Source organism: Pinus tabuliformis, chromosome 1_2, assembly GCF_031772625.1.
Source record: "Pinus tabuliformis cultivar Carrire ecotype Pingquan chromosome 1_2, CPIR1, whole genome shotgun sequence".
Classification (NCBI taxonomy): Eukaryota; Viridiplantae; Streptophyta; class Pinopsida; order Pinales; family Pinaceae; genus Pinus; species Pinus tabuliformis.
Genome location: NC_142298.1, coordinates 40966670 through 40984218, shown reverse-complemented (window position 1 = coordinate 40984218; position 17549 = coordinate 40966670). Strand labels below are relative to the sequence as shown.

At 41.6% G+C, this 17549-nt stretch overlaps 1 protein-coding gene across 1 annotated transcript in view; it reads right to left on the bottom strand.

Annotated features, from left to right (window-relative positions):
• LOC149204304 (nifU-like protein 4, mitochondrial) overlaps positions 1 to 17549 on the bottom strand; it is a 186005-nt gene that overhangs the window by 121888 nt on the left and 46568 nt on the right. Inside the window, exon 3 of the mRNA XM_089394684.1 lies at positions 11414 to 11589. Coding sequence (XP_089250810.1) covers positions 11414 to 11589 — 176 coding nt within the window. The remainder of the gene's footprint in view (positions 1 to 11413; positions 11590 to 17549) is intronic.

The following is a 17549-nucleotide window of genomic DNA, read 5'->3' as shown; positions in this document are numbered from 1 at the left end:
TTTTGCATCTCATTATATTGAGCTTTTATCTTCCTAGATGTAATGGAGCCAAATCCGTCATAGGGTTCGAGCCATCAATCTTTTATATCACTTTCTTCTTATCATCATCAACAAAGGGATTATATTGAGCCAATGGAAATAAAGCTAGTCATAGCTTCTTCCAATCATGAAAGTCAAACACTCAAATCATGTTATCTCTTTGTACTGTGACCTCTTAATCCCAAGATGATGTAAACATATTAACCATGTAATCTTTCAATGGTTACCAAAACCATCCACTCAATCCATCTACTCTTTGAATCGAGTTCAAAACAAAGAGTTGTAGATACATTTGCCTCAACTGCCATTATGTATTTTTGCACCATTCTTCTATTCATTTTGGGTAGCATCGGATGTGCTCTAACTCTGAAATTTTGTGGAAGGGCTAGAACACATGAGATCTCCAGAATAGAGAAATCGTTTAGAGAAATTCCACCCGGATGAGGAGTTATTAAAATAATTAATATTTTTAATGGGTTCCTAAGTCTAAACTTAGGAAAATAAAAATATTAATGTGTATTAATAAAAAATGGGTGAGAAGGTTCTAAGTGACGAGGATCAAGTTGTTTTAATCTTAGTCGTTGATTAGAGATTAGATCACGATTGTTGATTCATCAACAGGAAAAGTATAAGAGGAGACTTGAGGGTCAGTTGGAGATACACTAAGAGATCAAAGAGTTCAATTTTTCTGGGGCGTGGTTTGTTGAGAAAGTCTAGCTAAGTGATCTAAGTTGCAGTGAGAGGGGCAATTTGGCAGAGGGACTTCAGCCCAAGGCCAAGAATACATAGCAGAGAGGCAAAGCAGCAACAGGAGAGACATCGCAGCTCCAGCGAGGGTGACATAGAAGCTAAAGGGGCTGCGCAGTCCCTTAGAGGCAGTGATGGGGTTTTCTGCAGGGCAAAGAGAGCAGCAGTTCAGCATATCGACTTTTGAGCAAGGGAGGAGGAGTGACGCAACTCCTAGGGGTAGAGAAGCTAGAGGGGTGATGCAGCTCCCAGAGGAGGTGAAGCAATTCTAGCACAGAGCTTGGAGCAGCCATCACGGCCCAGAACTGGGAACAACAATTGTCATTTGTGGAGCTTGATCATCCACTTGCTGGATTGCCAAAATATCTGTCTACGAATAGAGGTACTTCTTCCATATTTATTCTCTGTTGGGTGAGCTAGATTTGCGACATAATTGTATTCAGAAATCTGCTTAATAATACAAACCCTCTATATGTTGCACTGGTTTTCTCGCATTGGGTTTTTCCGGGGACGATTGTCCAAAAATAACGGTGTCCCTTGTGTGATTGTCTCAGTGTATTTCAGTTCATGATCTGTATGTATGTGTAGGTGGCAATAGTGTTTTCATCGATGTTTAAATAATTAAATAACTTGTTGAATGTAAAGAACAAGTAGGAGATGATAAACCAGTGATTGCAGTAAGATTTCTAATGTGTAGATTCAGAAATTTTCACATGGTCAGAGCATTGCGGACCATAGGAGACTGAAGACACCAGCAGAGAAATCCAGAGAATTTGCTGCAGAGAAGCGGCTGTCCCGAGTGACAGCGTTGCTTCAGAGGCAGAGGAGCAGTTGCAGGAGTGACACAGAGCTAGAGGAGTTGACGCAAAGGCTCACGCAGTGCTTGCGTCAGCATTTCGAGCCTACAGAGGGTGACGCAAAGCAAGAGAGGAGCCCACGCAGTGACTGCGTCAGCTCTCTGGGCCAGCGCAAAGCCTGAGAGATTCAAATCAGTTAGTTGTCGGGGCTGAGGAAGCAACATAGATTCGATTTAAGGAGCTGGTGAGACATTGTTTCTGTTTGTGCAAAACAATGTTTGTGGAGACAAAGCCAAGGTAGAGGGAATCACTGCCTTGACAAATTTCTAGCCAAAGAAATCCAGATCCGGGTTGCAGCAGCAAAGGAGGATTAGGGAGGAAGTGATTCGACAGTAGGCAGGGGGATTTCCGTGAAGGAAATCAGGACTCAGGATTCTAGAGGAGCTTGTTCCTTAGAGGATTTCTAGCGCCAAATAAATCCAGATCCAAGTCTTGCTAGATTGGCAACAGGAGAGGGAGAAGAGAACCAGTCCTAGTTTTAAGCAGAGATGGCAATGAATGGGTTGAGGGATCAGGATAGATTGGATGGAGCATCCAATTTTCTCATCTGGAAGGCCGGGATCCTAGCAATCCTTGACAAACATCGCATCAAGGACTATGCCTTGAAGGTAGTTGTTGAGTCAGTCGACATTGATCCGTTGATGAAGTACGAGGTGGCCCATGCTAAGGCCAAGTGCATGATCCTAAACGAGGTCAAAGATCATGTAGTACCACACATTGTTGAGAAGAACACAGCAAGGGAGATGTGGGAGGCACTGACCACCTTGTATCAGGGATCTTCTGTCCAACGGAAGATGCTATTAGAAAATCAACTGAGACAGTACCAGATGCAGAAGGGAGAAGAGATCGATCCCTTCCTTCTCAGGTTGCAAGGGATTCGCGACCAGTTGACTTCCGTGGGGTCTACACCAGATCCTGAGTTCATGGTCAGGATTGCCCTAAATGCAGTCACTGAGGACTGGGAGACTTTTGTCCAAAGTATCTTGGGCAGAGCGACTCTCCCCAGTTGGGAGGAGATGTGGGCAACTCTTCGACAAGAAGAGCTCAGGAGGATGACCAAGACAGGAGGTAGCGGCAAGGGAGCCCAGGTCAAGGAGGAGGAGGAGGATGTAGCTCTTGCATCGTTGGGACAGCAAGGGCAGCAGAAGAGAAAGAAGGACATAACCAAGGTCAGATGCTTCAACTATGGGGAACTGGGACATTATGCCACTCAGTGCCCCCGAAAGAAGGGCAAGGGGGAAGCTTCTGAATCGAAGGCTGCTCCAGTGAAAGCTGACAAGGAAGGCGAGGATGATGATTGTGCCATGAGTGCTCATGTGCCTTTGGAGAAGAGGTGGGGCGACATGGAGTTGTAGTCGAGAGGACTATATGAGGGGCAGGATCCTTGAGGTGCCAAACTCTTGGATCACATACGGCTACGGGAGCCCTTAACGACAGTAGAAAAATGATGGGTGTCGATTGGAGCGAGGTGTGATGGAGCGACAGTGGCATTGCTAGAGTGCCAAAGTCTGAGGCAGCGCGTTGTAGCAGTGCAAGAGACACAGAGCAATTTGCAGCATCGCAATAGTAGCAAAGGGGTTGCATAGACTAGCAGCAGATGTAGCTTCAGCATCACGAGGCATCCATATTGACCAACATGTCAATGTTTGGGTGATTTCTCAGTTGCTTACTTCTCAGCAACTGAGTTGTAGTGCAGCAGTTAGTAGTGGCAGTGTTATGGGCAGCATGATGCAGCATTTTGAGAGGGAGCTGTAGTATAGATGCAGCAGTGGCAGTGGCAAAGTGATGGGCAGCAATACAAGAAGCAATGGTGGAGTGGATGAAGGGTAGCAAGCCAAGCATCAACAGCACAGAGGACCGATGCAGTGGATCAGTGTAATGCTTCTATGGGGAAGTATTGTTAGAGCACATTCCTCGCTAAGAGGGAGTGTTGATTTTGGGTAGCATCGAATCTGCTCTAGCTCCGAAATTTTGTGGAGGGGCTAAAACACATGAGATCTGCAAGACCCAAAAATCGTTTGGAGAAATTCCACCCGGATGAGAAGTTATTAAAATAATTAATAGTTTTAATGAGTTCCTAAGTCTAAACTTAGGAAAAGAAAAATATTAATGTGTATTAATAAAAATATGGGTGAGAAGGTTCTAAGTGACGAGGATCAAGTTGTTTTAATATTAGTCGTTGATTAGAGATTAGATCACGGTCGTTGATTCATCAACAAGAAAAGTATAAGAGGAGGCTTGAGGGTCAGTTGGAGATACACCAAGAGATCAAAGAGTTCGATTTTTCTGGGACATGGTTTGTTGAGAAAGTCAAGCTAAGCGGTCTAAGTTGCAGTGGGAGGGGCAGTTCGGCAGAGGGACTTCAGTCCAAGGCCGAGAATACATAGCAGAGAGGAAAAGCAGCAGCAGGAGAGAAAGCGCAACTCCGGAGAGGGTGACACAGAAGCTAGAGGGGCTAATGCAGTCCCTTAGAGGCAGCGTTGGGGTTTTCTGTGGGGTAGAGAGAGCAGCAGTTCAGCGTATTAACTTCTGAGCAAGGGAGGCTCACTGGGAGGGTGACGCAACTCCTAGAGGAGGTGACGCAATTCCAACGCAGAGCTTGGAGCAGGCATCGCTGCCCAGCAGTGGGAACAGCAGTTGTCATTTGTGGAGTTTGATCATCCAGTTGCTGGATTGCCAAAATATCTGTCTCCGAATAGAGGTACTTCTGCCAGGTTTATTCTCTGTTGGGTGAGCCGGATTTGGCACCCTAGTTGTATTCAGAAATCTGCTTAATAATACAAACCCTCTATATGTTGCATCGGTTTTCCCGCAAAGGGTTTTTCCGGTGACGATTGTCCAAAAATAACGGTGTCCCTTGTGTGATTGTCTCAATGTATTTCAGTTCATGATCTATATGTATGTGTAGGCTGCAATAGTGTTTTCATTGTTGTTTAAGTAATTAAATAACTTGTTGAATGTAAAGAACAAGTAGGAGATGATAAACCAGGGATTACAGTAGGATTTCTAATGTGTAGATTCAGAAATTTTCACATATTCCAAGTAGCAAAACCATATTCCAACTAGATAACTAATACCCAAAACATCAATATCATAAATACCTTATCATGATGGCCTCTTGTCAAAATATTAGATTTTGCTTTACTTGTTTCCTTTGAGATCAACATCCTTCTGCATGGTCTATCTCCATATAGTTCAAAAATCCTTCTCCATGCTTTCACTTTAGATCAAAGTGCCCATGGAACAAGTTGCAATATCTGCTTCCTTGGAGTTATCATTATCAACTCTCTTCCTTTCTATAGGACACCATATTTGATATTGATCAATATCATGCTATCTTATGGGAGAGTCTTGATCTTAACCATTCCAAAGCATACCAACTTCTTAAGCATCGAGTAACCACATGGAAGACTTCCCATGCTTGTGTTTATGACCAACTCTTTCTGCAAGATTCTTGTAGACATGAATTCTACCTTCTAGAGAAGAGTTACTAACAACATGCATACCTTTTCTTCCATATAACCATCTAGTTGTCCTTCTTTTGAATGAGCTTGCTTTTATCCTTATCGAAGATAAGCTTCCTTCTTTAAGAGGAGAAAGACTTCAATTATGCCTTTCATACTGCAACTTAACCATCTGCATCCCTTCATCCTTCAAGACTATTGTTTCCATACTAGGTGGAGTATAATAGTCATGTCATAATGTTTCTTCCAAGAACCTTCCCTAAATGATGGTTTTCATTGGAGGATCCTGGTGTTCATCCTTCAAGACTATTGTTTCCATACTAGGTGGAGTATAATAGTCATGTCATAATGTTTCTTCCAAGAACCTTCCCTAAATGATGGTTTTCATTGGAGGATCCTGGTGATCCTTCTTGCAAGATGACTACCTCTAACATTATGTTAGAAGATGCTTGGATGAACTATGATGTGTAAGATGATCCCAATCTTCTCATTCTTGCCAGCTAGATGACTTCTACCAAAGCAAATTTATCATGTAGACTCTAAATATTCTACTATCATATGCTTCCTTCTATGATGCCATTCTTTACAAAAATCAAGACTTCTTCTAGAGAATGCAATTATGCATGCTTACTCTAACTTCTACTTTCTAATAAAGGAAAGACAAATTGTAAATGAACCTCATAGAGATAGAGCTTTCTTCAATAGTATAGATCTTTGGGATCTTCACCTTTCGACTTCTTCTCAGGTTCTTCCTTTTCTTCAGCTGTGTGAGCTTCACTTCTCTCCTTCCTTTTGTTGTTTTTCTTGTTCTGAGGATTGTTTGGACAATCCCTCTTAAAATGTCCATATGCATTGCATCCATAGCATTGTATTTTAGACATATCTTGTTTTCCTTTGGACTTCTCAAACCTCCCTTTCTTCTTCTTGTATTTTACAACAAAGGCTTGAGACTTTTCATTTGATGTGGTGTCATTCTTTGCCTTTATCCTTGTTTCTTCCAAGATACATTGAGCCCATATTTCATCAAAGGGAGTAGTATCTTTTCTAGAGTAGACACTAGTTGCAAAACTGCTCCATTCAAGTGGCAAAGCATTTAGTACACAAGTAGTCATTTCTGAATCGGAAATTACTTCCCCAAGCCCTTGCAATTGGTCCTCACCTTAGCCTCACTTTTATAACTTTACATTGAGCCAAAACCCTAACCCTAACCTCAAAGTGATGGACGGTCGAGATTATATCTTGCCTCACTTGAGATCGACAGCTAAGATGAAAACTTAATCACTAAAGTAAATAATTTACTTTATCTAAGTTTTTATTTAGCTCAATAAGCCAACATATAATTATGTACTTTTTCCTAAGTTTAAACTTAGGCTAAGTTACATCATCAAATATTCTAAGGAGATATGTGGGCGACTTTTGCACACCTAGACATAAGGCCAGTGCGGAAGTACATGCCCAAACTACAAACTCAACGCTCCCTCTTAGCAAGGGAGGTACTCCTGGAAGTACCCCCTCCACCTGGATTTGTCTCCAAGCCCATTTTAATATCTACAGTTGCTCCCTTTAACACTGAAGCCTGACTTGCTACCTGATGTGAAACTTGAGCTAAGAACCTATCACATCCAACCATGCTCTAAGGATCCTACTCCAAAGCATCCACCAATGTCATATCATACCAGCTGAGGCTCCTGGCAGTACCTAAAGAATCACTCTTCCTTGCCACCTGCTCCCTCTCAACAACTAACTCCTATATCCAAGATCCCCTCGGATATATCCACAGGTTGTCCCAGCAACCTATATGACTGCCCCTGTATGATGCCAAGCATTACAGCTACATCCAAAGTCGCTCCCTCCAAATATAGAAGCACTTGTCCATCCCAGAACAAAACTCTCTATCCCACATCCTCTAAGGTTGATACTGAGAGCACATGTACCATCAATCCTAGAGAAAATAACATCCCTGTCACCTCTAGAAATCCTTTTAACTCTAGCTGGAATATGACACATCCAACCCCCTTGACTACATGCATGGTACAAGTCCTACTAAACACAGTATAGTCTGAGCCTATCTATGAAACACCGCGGCACACTAACCTCATTCCCATCATGTGACTGGAAGCTCTACTATCCACTAGCCATAACTCGTTATCCTCATACACAACAGTATTGCTGTCAGAAACACGAGAAACTAGAGAAAAGTCCTTCTCAAATTTCTTCGTAAAGTCATCAATCTCAGTTGATGTTGATGTTGATGCAGCCACCTAATCCTCCTCCTCCTTGTATGGACACTGGCTCGCACAATGACTGGTCTTGTGACACGCACTTCACTTTGCTCATGTCCTTCATGGAAGGAGATTCACCACTTCCCTTTACTTTACCTTTGCCCTTTACAGCAAGAGAAAAATTCTCTTCATCAACCTTACCATGATCCTGGCCTGTAGCTTTGGAACGTCTCCTTGCCTCTTCCTATACAAAATCGTCCCATCATCTATCCCAACTAGGCAGATTCTCCCATGCAACGATCCCATCAACAAAGGCATCCCACTTCGAAGGAAATTCACTAAAGGTTGATCTGACCAACTCTTCATTATCAATAGTTTCCCCCGCTACTACCAAATCATCTCTAATTTGAGTGATCCTAGTTAGGTATGATGCAATTGTGTCAGTTTTAGACATCTTGACGTTTCTCAATTTCTCCTTCAACACCATCTTCTTGTTTTGGTTTGTACTCTGGTACAACTTGGTTAAGGATGCCCACATCTCATAGGCATACTTCTTCCCCATCACATGAGGTATAACATGGTCTCTAATGGAGTCCAGGATTATTCTCTTGGCCTTCACGTTCTTCTTATTAAACTCAGCCAACTGCAGAGGATCTGCAAGAATTGGGATAGTCATTTCCACGATGTCCCACAACTCCTGCTCCTCAAATAACAAAACAATCAACTCCTTCCACGGGTTGAAATTTCCTTCCCCGTCCAACCTACGCTCGTAACATAGCCCAGTAGCCATCTCTGTCAACCTGACCTACAATAGTTTTCTCACTTGCCGCACGCTGCTCGAAGCTTCTTTCACACTTCCTGAAGCTACTCGGAGCCTTCTTGCTCCCTGCCCAGAAATCGCGAGTGCTGCCCAGACACTTCAATAGTCTAGCAACAACAACAAAAAATTAATGCTTGTACCTCTACACTACCCTGTTGCAAGTTGTGTTAGTTGTCGCCGACAAATCCCTTCACCTGCACAGCATTGATCTGACCCCTAATCGGATCTCCTTTGTTGTCATCGCTCTGATCTCTACGATATCGACTTTGGTTGTATGCGAATTTCCTTATAACGCTCCACTGACTTTCTCAACGACTTACCTACTCAGATTGCTAATGGCAATGGCTCGTCCACCCTTTTCCTGTCTTGTCTAATTATGCTCAGCTAACAAAATCTCACGCTGCAGTCACACTGGTCAGCGAGTTCGCAGTGGTGTTGTCTCGACCCAGCGAATCTTTGCCCATGTGACCTCTGGCTCGTCCACGTTTCCTACCCCACGGCAATGCCTTGTTGTCTCGGCCCACAGATTCCAAACACCGCCTATCCCTAATCGTGCTCAGTCACTGCCCTTTCGACCTGGCACTACAATTGGCCTGTTGGCCACTCAGCGTACTGTCGACCTCCTCTGGAACTCCTCAACTCCGCATACTATCGATCACTGTCGATAGCTAGTCAATTTGCCTCCTGAGATGTCCCCCTTTTGTTGTATGTTTTTTGCCCACGACCAAAATTCTCGACCCGATCTGCTATATCATGCTTGTGCTCAACCACCCCTACTGTGGTGCTGCATTGGTCGATTGGTCTGCGGTTTGCCTGTGGTAGCCGGCCCCCGTCACTGCTGTTGGCGACTAGTGGGTTGTCGACCACCCACTACGACATCACGTTCTTTTTATTTTTTTACTATTTATCAAAAAGAAATTGAACCCCCTTTTTTATTTCCACACTTTTTGAATCATATTTTCTTTTATTTTCCTCGACTCAAAAAAATCGTTAAAAAAAAATCTCGTTCATGTGATCCCAGCCACCCTAGCCCCAGTGATATGATACGAACCCACACCTGTAATTTTGAGATTGATTCAGAGTTTTGGCCCTAATACCATGTTAGACTTTCCAAACCCAACACCCGGTATTCATTTCCCAACATTTATTAACGTAACAAATGCACGGCCAAATTCCTAACACAAAAAAATATAGCGGAAGCAAAAAAATTACTCGATCTGAATAACACACATAAATGGGTTTCTACCCAGTCAACAGTTCTTCATTAAAAAATTAATCACAAAACCTACTTGGGCTCCCATACCAAGGATAATGGCCCAACTGAGAAAATACAAAATTGATCACCAACCTCACTAAATTCTCTCAGAGCCAGCACATGTTCATTGAGAAGTCTCTCTCAATCTCGTGCTACCATTGTGTCTTCTCCTCACCTTAGCCTTGCTTTTATAACTTTACATTGATCCAAAACCCTAATCCTAACCCTAACCCTAATCTCAAAGTATGGACGGTCGAGATTAGATCCTGCCTCACTTCAAATCGATGGCTAAGATTAAAACTTAATCATTAAAGTAAATAATTTACTTTATCTACGTTTTTATTTTAGCTCAATAAGCCAACATATAATTATGTGTTTTTTTCTAAGTTTTAACTTAGGTTAAGCTACATCACCAAATATTCTAAGGTGATATGTGGGTGACTTCTGCACGCCTAGACACAAGGCTAGTGCAGAAGAACCTGCCCGTGTTACAAACTCAACAAAAACAACTTTTCTTTGATAAAGAAGAGAACTGCTCTCACAGTAGTCCACACCTATAAACCCTTGTGTCAAAAAACTTGGTTTCTCTTTCAGAGACAGCTCCGATGCCATGTTAGTTTTTTTTGAAGCCAGATCTAATATACTATTCTAATAAAAATTTATACCCAGATTTTTAAACTCAGAAAATAAAAAAAAAAAAATCATATATGTTTTTATGAACAGCAATACACTAAGTTTACTAACTTTAAAATGCAACAGAAATAGAAACCATTTACACAGAAAATTTGACAGTGATTTACCCTGGAAACCCCAATGGGGAAAACCAGCAAACAAATGATTCTTTTATTTCATCTCATAGAGAAAATAAATCTGGAAATTATTACAGCAATTTATGAACCTGTACATGGCTCGAAAATATGAGATATTCACCCATAGAAATCTGCCTTGATCTGTGCGCCAAAACAGCTCTGCACAATGCGGTTTTAGAGGCCTGTACGCCCTATCCATATGACTGTATGGGTGGTACGGAATCCATATGGTATAATACGGCAAGTCGTTGCTTCCCGCTGCCTGAAAATGCTTCTCTGCTACTTAGAACTGCATGCCCAAAATCTGTGTATGGGCTGCCTTCCAATGCATGCCCTAGCTTGCCCCCCTTGCTGCCCCTGTAATTTTGTCCTACTTGCAATCTTTTTCCCTCTTCCTCTTCAGCTCAAATCCTCACTTGTTCGTGCAATGCATTTCTCTTCCTCTCTTTAGATTTGCTTTTATAACTTTGCTTTTATCATCGAAGTGAGCGATGCCCACTTGAGGCCAACAGTTGTAACTTAATCTCTCATTGACACAACTTAAAGTCACCTTTTAATCATTATAAAGTAAAAGTCAATTTTAACTTTATAAAATAAAGCTAATATCTGACACGTGACCACATCAAGTAGATTAATTCTCACCAGTTTCTCCATTCTAAGTATATCGATGAGAATTGGGGTGCAGATTTATCGTGAATGAAAAATGATGATCACATTCATATGAGATTATGTATGAGTAGCATATAGAGCAGAATGGGAGAAAAATGAGATTGCTGTCACTGAAGAGATGGTTGACAAACACTTGAGAATGCTTTACAGCAAGTCATTGGCTCCCCTGTTGAGTAACTTCTGAATTGCAACTTTAAATAAAGTGAATTGGAGTTTTACTTTTTCTTGTCTAAGTTTCCAAAGTTTATTATAACTGTCATATGTGTTTAGTGTTTGATATTTTTTTTCCAATACTGCAATAGAAGATTTTGTCTTTGAACATCAGATTTATCATTTATGTTATGAACTTAAAAAACTAACGCAGATATCCTTGATCAAAAACTTAAAGACATCTCAATACAAAGCAAAAAATACTGAGTGAAGCATCAAAATATGGGAAGCAAAACTAAAGGAAATTTTGTTCACCAGGAAAAATATGTTATATTTATTCTAAATGATGTATTTAAAGTCATGTTTATGACCGCAATTTACCTCATTAATGGTGGTGTCTGTAGGAGCTCCTGATTTAGAGTCCAAAAACAGTGGTTTTCCTGATGAATAAAAATCCATGATTGCTGCAAAGATTTCAGGCTTCAAAATATCCCATGAAACCTCCTCTGATTTTGTTACTGTTATGAAATCAGATCCAAAAAATACACGTGCAACACCTGCAAACAAAAATTAAATGGCAAATGAATAAATAGACCCAGTAAAGTACTTTAAACTGGCAATCTAGAAATATCAAAAGGATATAAACAATGAGTGTGTAAACAGTAATCAAAATTTATACTGAATAAATAATGGAGTAAATTTAACATAATCAAAAGGTTAAGTCACATGATTCACTGGATTTGATGATACAAGTTTGAAATTAAACAAATATCAAAAGCAGAGATAAATTGCCAAATATTAATGAGAATAAAAAAGAAAATGCGTCTCTTACTTGTGTGAGAGCCAAGCTGCCGTGTATTAATTATTATTGGCATTTTTTCTTCTAAAAATGGCCACTACTATAGAAAGTATGCCGTTTTTCTTCAGCATCAATGCTTACTGCTCTGTATATGTACTAACTCCTCTGCATTAGAATGGCTGTTCAATGTACATTGCGGCTTGTCCATTCACCGGAATATGCAAGGATCAATGCATGTTTTCCAACATAACTAAGCTTGCTCGATGGTTAACAGATTTTATCTCAAGAATTCTAAATTCTATATGTGTATGTAGAAGTTTAACACAGATTTTGACACTCAAATTCTAAATTTGATATATTTATGTGATTCAAAAGGTAAAGAGCATATATAACTTTAATCATATATTTATATATAACATAAGTCTTATATATACATATATGATAAGTTATAACCAATTGTTGCTAATGATGTTGGGCATTTGGTAGCTAGCTCTGCACTGGCAGGTGCCCAGTTTGAATACCCATGAGTGAAGCTTACTATTCTGTATTGACAATTTTACCAGGGATGCCATCCACGAATGTGGAGAAATTTCCCTTGAGTTTCCCTGAGATAATAAAAGGTGTACATTGTGCATCTGCATCAAAAACAACATTCAAAAATATAGAAGTACCAAGGTGCATACAGTAAAAGACATGAGCCCTAATGTTTTAAAGTTTTAAACCTTCCAAAGATGAACACTGAAGTGCATGAAATTTAGCTTGAGCTTTAAAGTTCAAACTGCATCCAGAGACAAACCAAACACCAGGGGAAAAACCCAAATACAAACTGACATTTCAAAAATCCTAATGCCAAAAAGCAGCCTTAAAACAAGAAACCCCACATAATAATGCACCACTACCCACATAGGGCTAAGATACCCACATGCCACAAAGTAACCAAAATGCAGTGGAACAAGAAGAGAGTACTGTCGTATCAGGTTGAGCACATCCGTACTATCCATTCTAGTAATTAAGTTCAGAAAATCCAAGACCGAACCCTTGCCTTAAACTGGCCAGAAGCTAGGTTGAACAGGAGTTACCATAGTCCTAAGAAGCCCTTCTTACTGTGGAGTAGGTGTCATGGATGCTAATTCATCGTCCACCATCCACTAGTTCACCTGAAGATATGCCACCAAACACTGAGAAGCTGCCATAATCAAGCAATACCCATAACAGAGAATGAATGTTGAATAGAAGCCTACTGCTGAGTCCCCTGAAGAGATACAGAGAGAGACACCACTATAAACGAGCAATACCTGCAAAAATTTTGCACTGCTTTCACTGAAATCTGAGCAGAGACAACAGAGCACAAACATTGGATAGAAACCTACCATAAACACCTAATAGAAAGTTAGAAACCACCAATCATCCACTCTATGGACTAAAATGATGGTTTCAGCAAAAGCCCTCGAGAGGCGAGACAGAGAAGTAGTCAACTATATAAATGGTCACCATCCACGTACACCCTGTTATCCACCAGTTTGTACAAAGGTTGCACATATGGAATTTCATCAAAGGGATGGAGCCTTGGCTAAATGGTTTTTGCTAATTTGGTCATTTGATCAAGGAAGCCCATTCAGTCATTTGCCCTGATTAGTATCCTCATGTTAGATTTTGTGTAACTAATGGATTGGTGGATCATTCATGAGACCTGAATTCAAGCTCCAATGTTTGCACCTATCTCAAGTTCTCAAGAGACAAACTGTTACTTCTCTGCAGGAACCTACGCATTCTATCACCAGCTTTTCTGCAAGAATATTTCACATGAAGGCCCTGTTACCCACCACTTTGTGGGCGATATCCCCAAGAGAAATTTTTCCTTGGCTAAATGGTTTTTGCTAATTTGGTCATTTGATCAAGGAAGCCCATTCAGGCCTTTGCCCTGATTAGTATCCTCATGTTAGATTTTGTGTAACTAATGGATTGGTGGATCATTCATGAGACCTGAATTCAAGCTCCAATGTTTGCACCTATCTCAAGTTCTCAAGAGACAAACTGTTACTTCTCTGCAGGAACCTACGCATTCTATCACCAGCTTTTCTGCAAGAATATTTCACATGAAGGCCCTGTTACCCACCACTTTGTGGGTGATATCCCCAAGAGAAATTTTTCTCCATGATGAGCCTCAGCCGGCAGCCAGCAACCCCTTGATGCCTCCTACTAGCTCGTTGTGCCATTTCTCTGCCACCTGAGCTAGCCATGTGGTCCCTCACCCACCTGTATTGATCGTATGTTTGAAGGTGGGCCTCCCAAATCTAAAGGTATGTCTTGTCATTTGGTAATTGAGTATTGGGTTTACTTATCATGGATACTTCTGGGTATGGATTGATGGGGGGATTTGGCGGAAAGAGTGGGCTTAGTTTGTGCTCCTGTCCCCTTGATCTCTTTTGGTTGTTACCCTTGGATCTTAGTCCCATGGGATCTCCTTTATTGACCATTTGGTTCTAGGGTGGTACTACTTGGGAAACCCCGACTTTGGGTGCATGGTCCCGCTCCTTTATCTGCACATATTACTCCCTATCCACTCACTATACCCCCATTCATCTTTTCTCCCACCTAGGTCCACATTCCCATTCTGGGTCCACATAGGGCTAGCCTCCCTATCCCCTTGCCCCCACCTTGGGTCAGGCCTAGAATGATGCCCCGGAGGTTGAAGCAATTAAAAGAAAAAGTGAAAAGCATAAATGACCACATTTAACAGGAAATTGTACCACAAAATGCAAAATATGGCCAGGACAAAAATAATTAGCATGTGGGCAAAAGCCATTACATGAGCTCTACCCCAATCATTGGCCATCACCCTGGTTCCATAGGCCCTAGATGAGCCTCTTTTATCATTTAGGAACCCATGATTGTCTCAACCCCTAGAGGGCAATGAACCGCCCTACCTAAAAAGGGGTAATCACTGCTATATCTTACACATCATGCTCTTGTCCTTTGAGCCCCGAGCAGTTAATTAAAGAAAATTCATAAAAGGTAAAAGGTATATGAAGAAGGGTGGAAAAATCAAGGTCGAGGCACCTCATGTACCACGATTGCTCCCTCTTATACATTACATACCCAAGTGTGGGCTTCCCCTTATCTAGCTACCCCTATGCCCCACTATGTGGCCCAGGATTGCCCCTCTCATTCCCTATCCCATTACACTTATTTGTCACTTGCCACCCCCATTAGAGGGATGTACCTTGGACATACTATCCCCTTTAAGGGTTGAAACCACCTAATAAGGTACTTGGCTAACCCCCTTTGGAGCTTGGAGACACTAGCACATGCCAAAGCCCATTACAGAAGGGCATGCCATTATGAAGTGCCCATGTTGTTATCCATGATTTGTAAGCTTTTTACCCAATTATTTTAATGATTGGTTGTACTAGAAGCCTAAGGGATGCATTGGATCTTATGCAGGATTACAGGTGGTTTCCATTTGGGTTTGGTTTCCCTATATGGGATCCTAACCCCCAGAGATCTACATTGGCACATGTAGGGTGTGCATAGAGAGCCATGGTCCTCCACAGCAATGGACATTACTCCACAGATCTTCATGGATGCTCACAGATTACCAATGATCCACTTTTGGGATGATGATGATATGCTTGGTACATTATGCCTAGCAGGCCCCCACAGGAGCCCCACACTCTTGACAGGTGTCCTAGGACTTGTACGAGGTCATGGCAACATTCATTCCACCACTTGGACCCTTGCAGAGGATCTTCGATTCATATGGAGACCCATGGGGTCATCTATGTGCCCTCATAACAATGGGAGAATCACAAATCTACTACTTGGAGAACAAGGGGCCACCCCCTTGTCCATCATATTCCAAGGAATTTATTCCTCAATATGGCACTTCAGGATATTATTGAGCCTTTAGAGGGCCCTACGACATGCACATATTATTATTTGGCCCCTTGTGAGGCTTATTTTTACACTTACGAGCTAGTTTGGTGGGCTTGTCACCAATAGGGGTTTTATTTGCACATTATTTTATCATTAGGGGCTAATGTAGGCCCATAGGCTAATTCGAACTCCTTAGGAGGCTATATATTGATGTTAGATACACTCATTTGTATCATCACTTGACTTGGGATCTCTCTAATCATAGAGAATTTTCGCACTTTTTCCTTGGTGGATATTTTTGGAGATGGATGAATTTTGATGTATGGATTTGGGCTATTTCTCTTGTCTTGGAGCTTTATTGAGCAAACGAAATGTTGGTTGGATATACTCTATAACGTTGTAAGTAAATTTTGATGCTATTATTCTTGTTGTTGCATACTGCTAAAATTAGGGCTAGTTGTTGCATTATCGAAATGTGGAATTGAGCATGTTTTAGCTAATTTAATGTATGGGCCAATGTTATATGAATGAAATGTCCTAGAGATTTATTTATCTCGAGAAGCTTGCATCATTTGCTTTGAAGTATAAATGCTTGAAGGTCACTTTTCCTTGGACGAAGATGACTTTTTAGGCCTCCTTGATCAAGAAACCAAGTTCTTACTCATCATTATCCTTGACTCCATATCCCCAAGTGAACTAGGCATTGATCCCTCAAAAAGGGTGATCATTTTAACCCTCTTTTAACCATTTTCCCCTTTTTCCCCAAGTCTAGCCCCATTAGGTCACCTAGGGCATCAATTTCCCGGGAATTGACCTAAGGAAAAAATTCAATCTCCTATAGGCTACTGCGTTGTTGGGCCCCCTCCCTCTCCTCCAAATTTGAGGCAATTCTAACAGTGGAATCTCCGGGAATCTCAAGCCCTAGCTCTAGGATCGAATTGTGTCTAGGCATCCCCAATGTTAGACCTCAATAGGATCAATTCGACCTTTTGAAGAAAGTATTCTTGTTTGGTCCTTTCCCCTCACCTTGTTCAAGATAGGAACATCATTGGTTGCTACATGCCATCCCCGAACCTGGGCTGGGTCCACTTGGCCCTGTGTGGTCCCACTTCTCAATAAAGACTATTTGTCACAAACCATTTGGGAATCCAAGTTTCCCAAGGATTATAGGGAGTGAGAAACTTGTTCATAAGTTGATCCTTTCTCCCTCGACCCTCCAATCCTCACCCCTTACCCCTGGTGGACCAAGTCCCTTGCTTAAAGAGTAAGCAAGCTCCATTCTTCACTCCATTCTTGGGAAAGGGTTTTCAGGGTCACTTCTCACCTATCCATTGACATATACTTTACAAGTGAATCCCTACACTACCGGGACTCCTCCCATCGGCGAAAGTTCGTAAAGAGCAAGGAGACTTAGTTGTGGTGACAGTGGGCTAAGCCTCCACAGTTGCCCTTAACCTAGAAGTTGCCCTCTTAGGAACCCCTTAGGTCCCCTGCTTGTTTGAGTGGTAACATTTCTGGCATCGTTATCGGGGACACGAAGCGTGTGTTTTGTTCCCCATATGACATATTGACATATCATTATTGGTGACTCCACTGGAAGAACGAAGCCCTAGTTCTTCATTGAGCATTAAAGTTAATGCTTGTAGGGTGAAGCAAGCATCTATCAAGGCACCTCAATTCACCTTGGCAACTCCATTATAATCTTAATATGCAAAATCGTAGAAGATGGAGATTTCTCTCGATCCTATATTTGAAAAGCTCAATAAACAAGAGATTCAAGAGCTGCAAAGGAAAGTGGTGGAATATGCAGAATCCTTTCAAGATATGTTGGAGAGCTTGGAT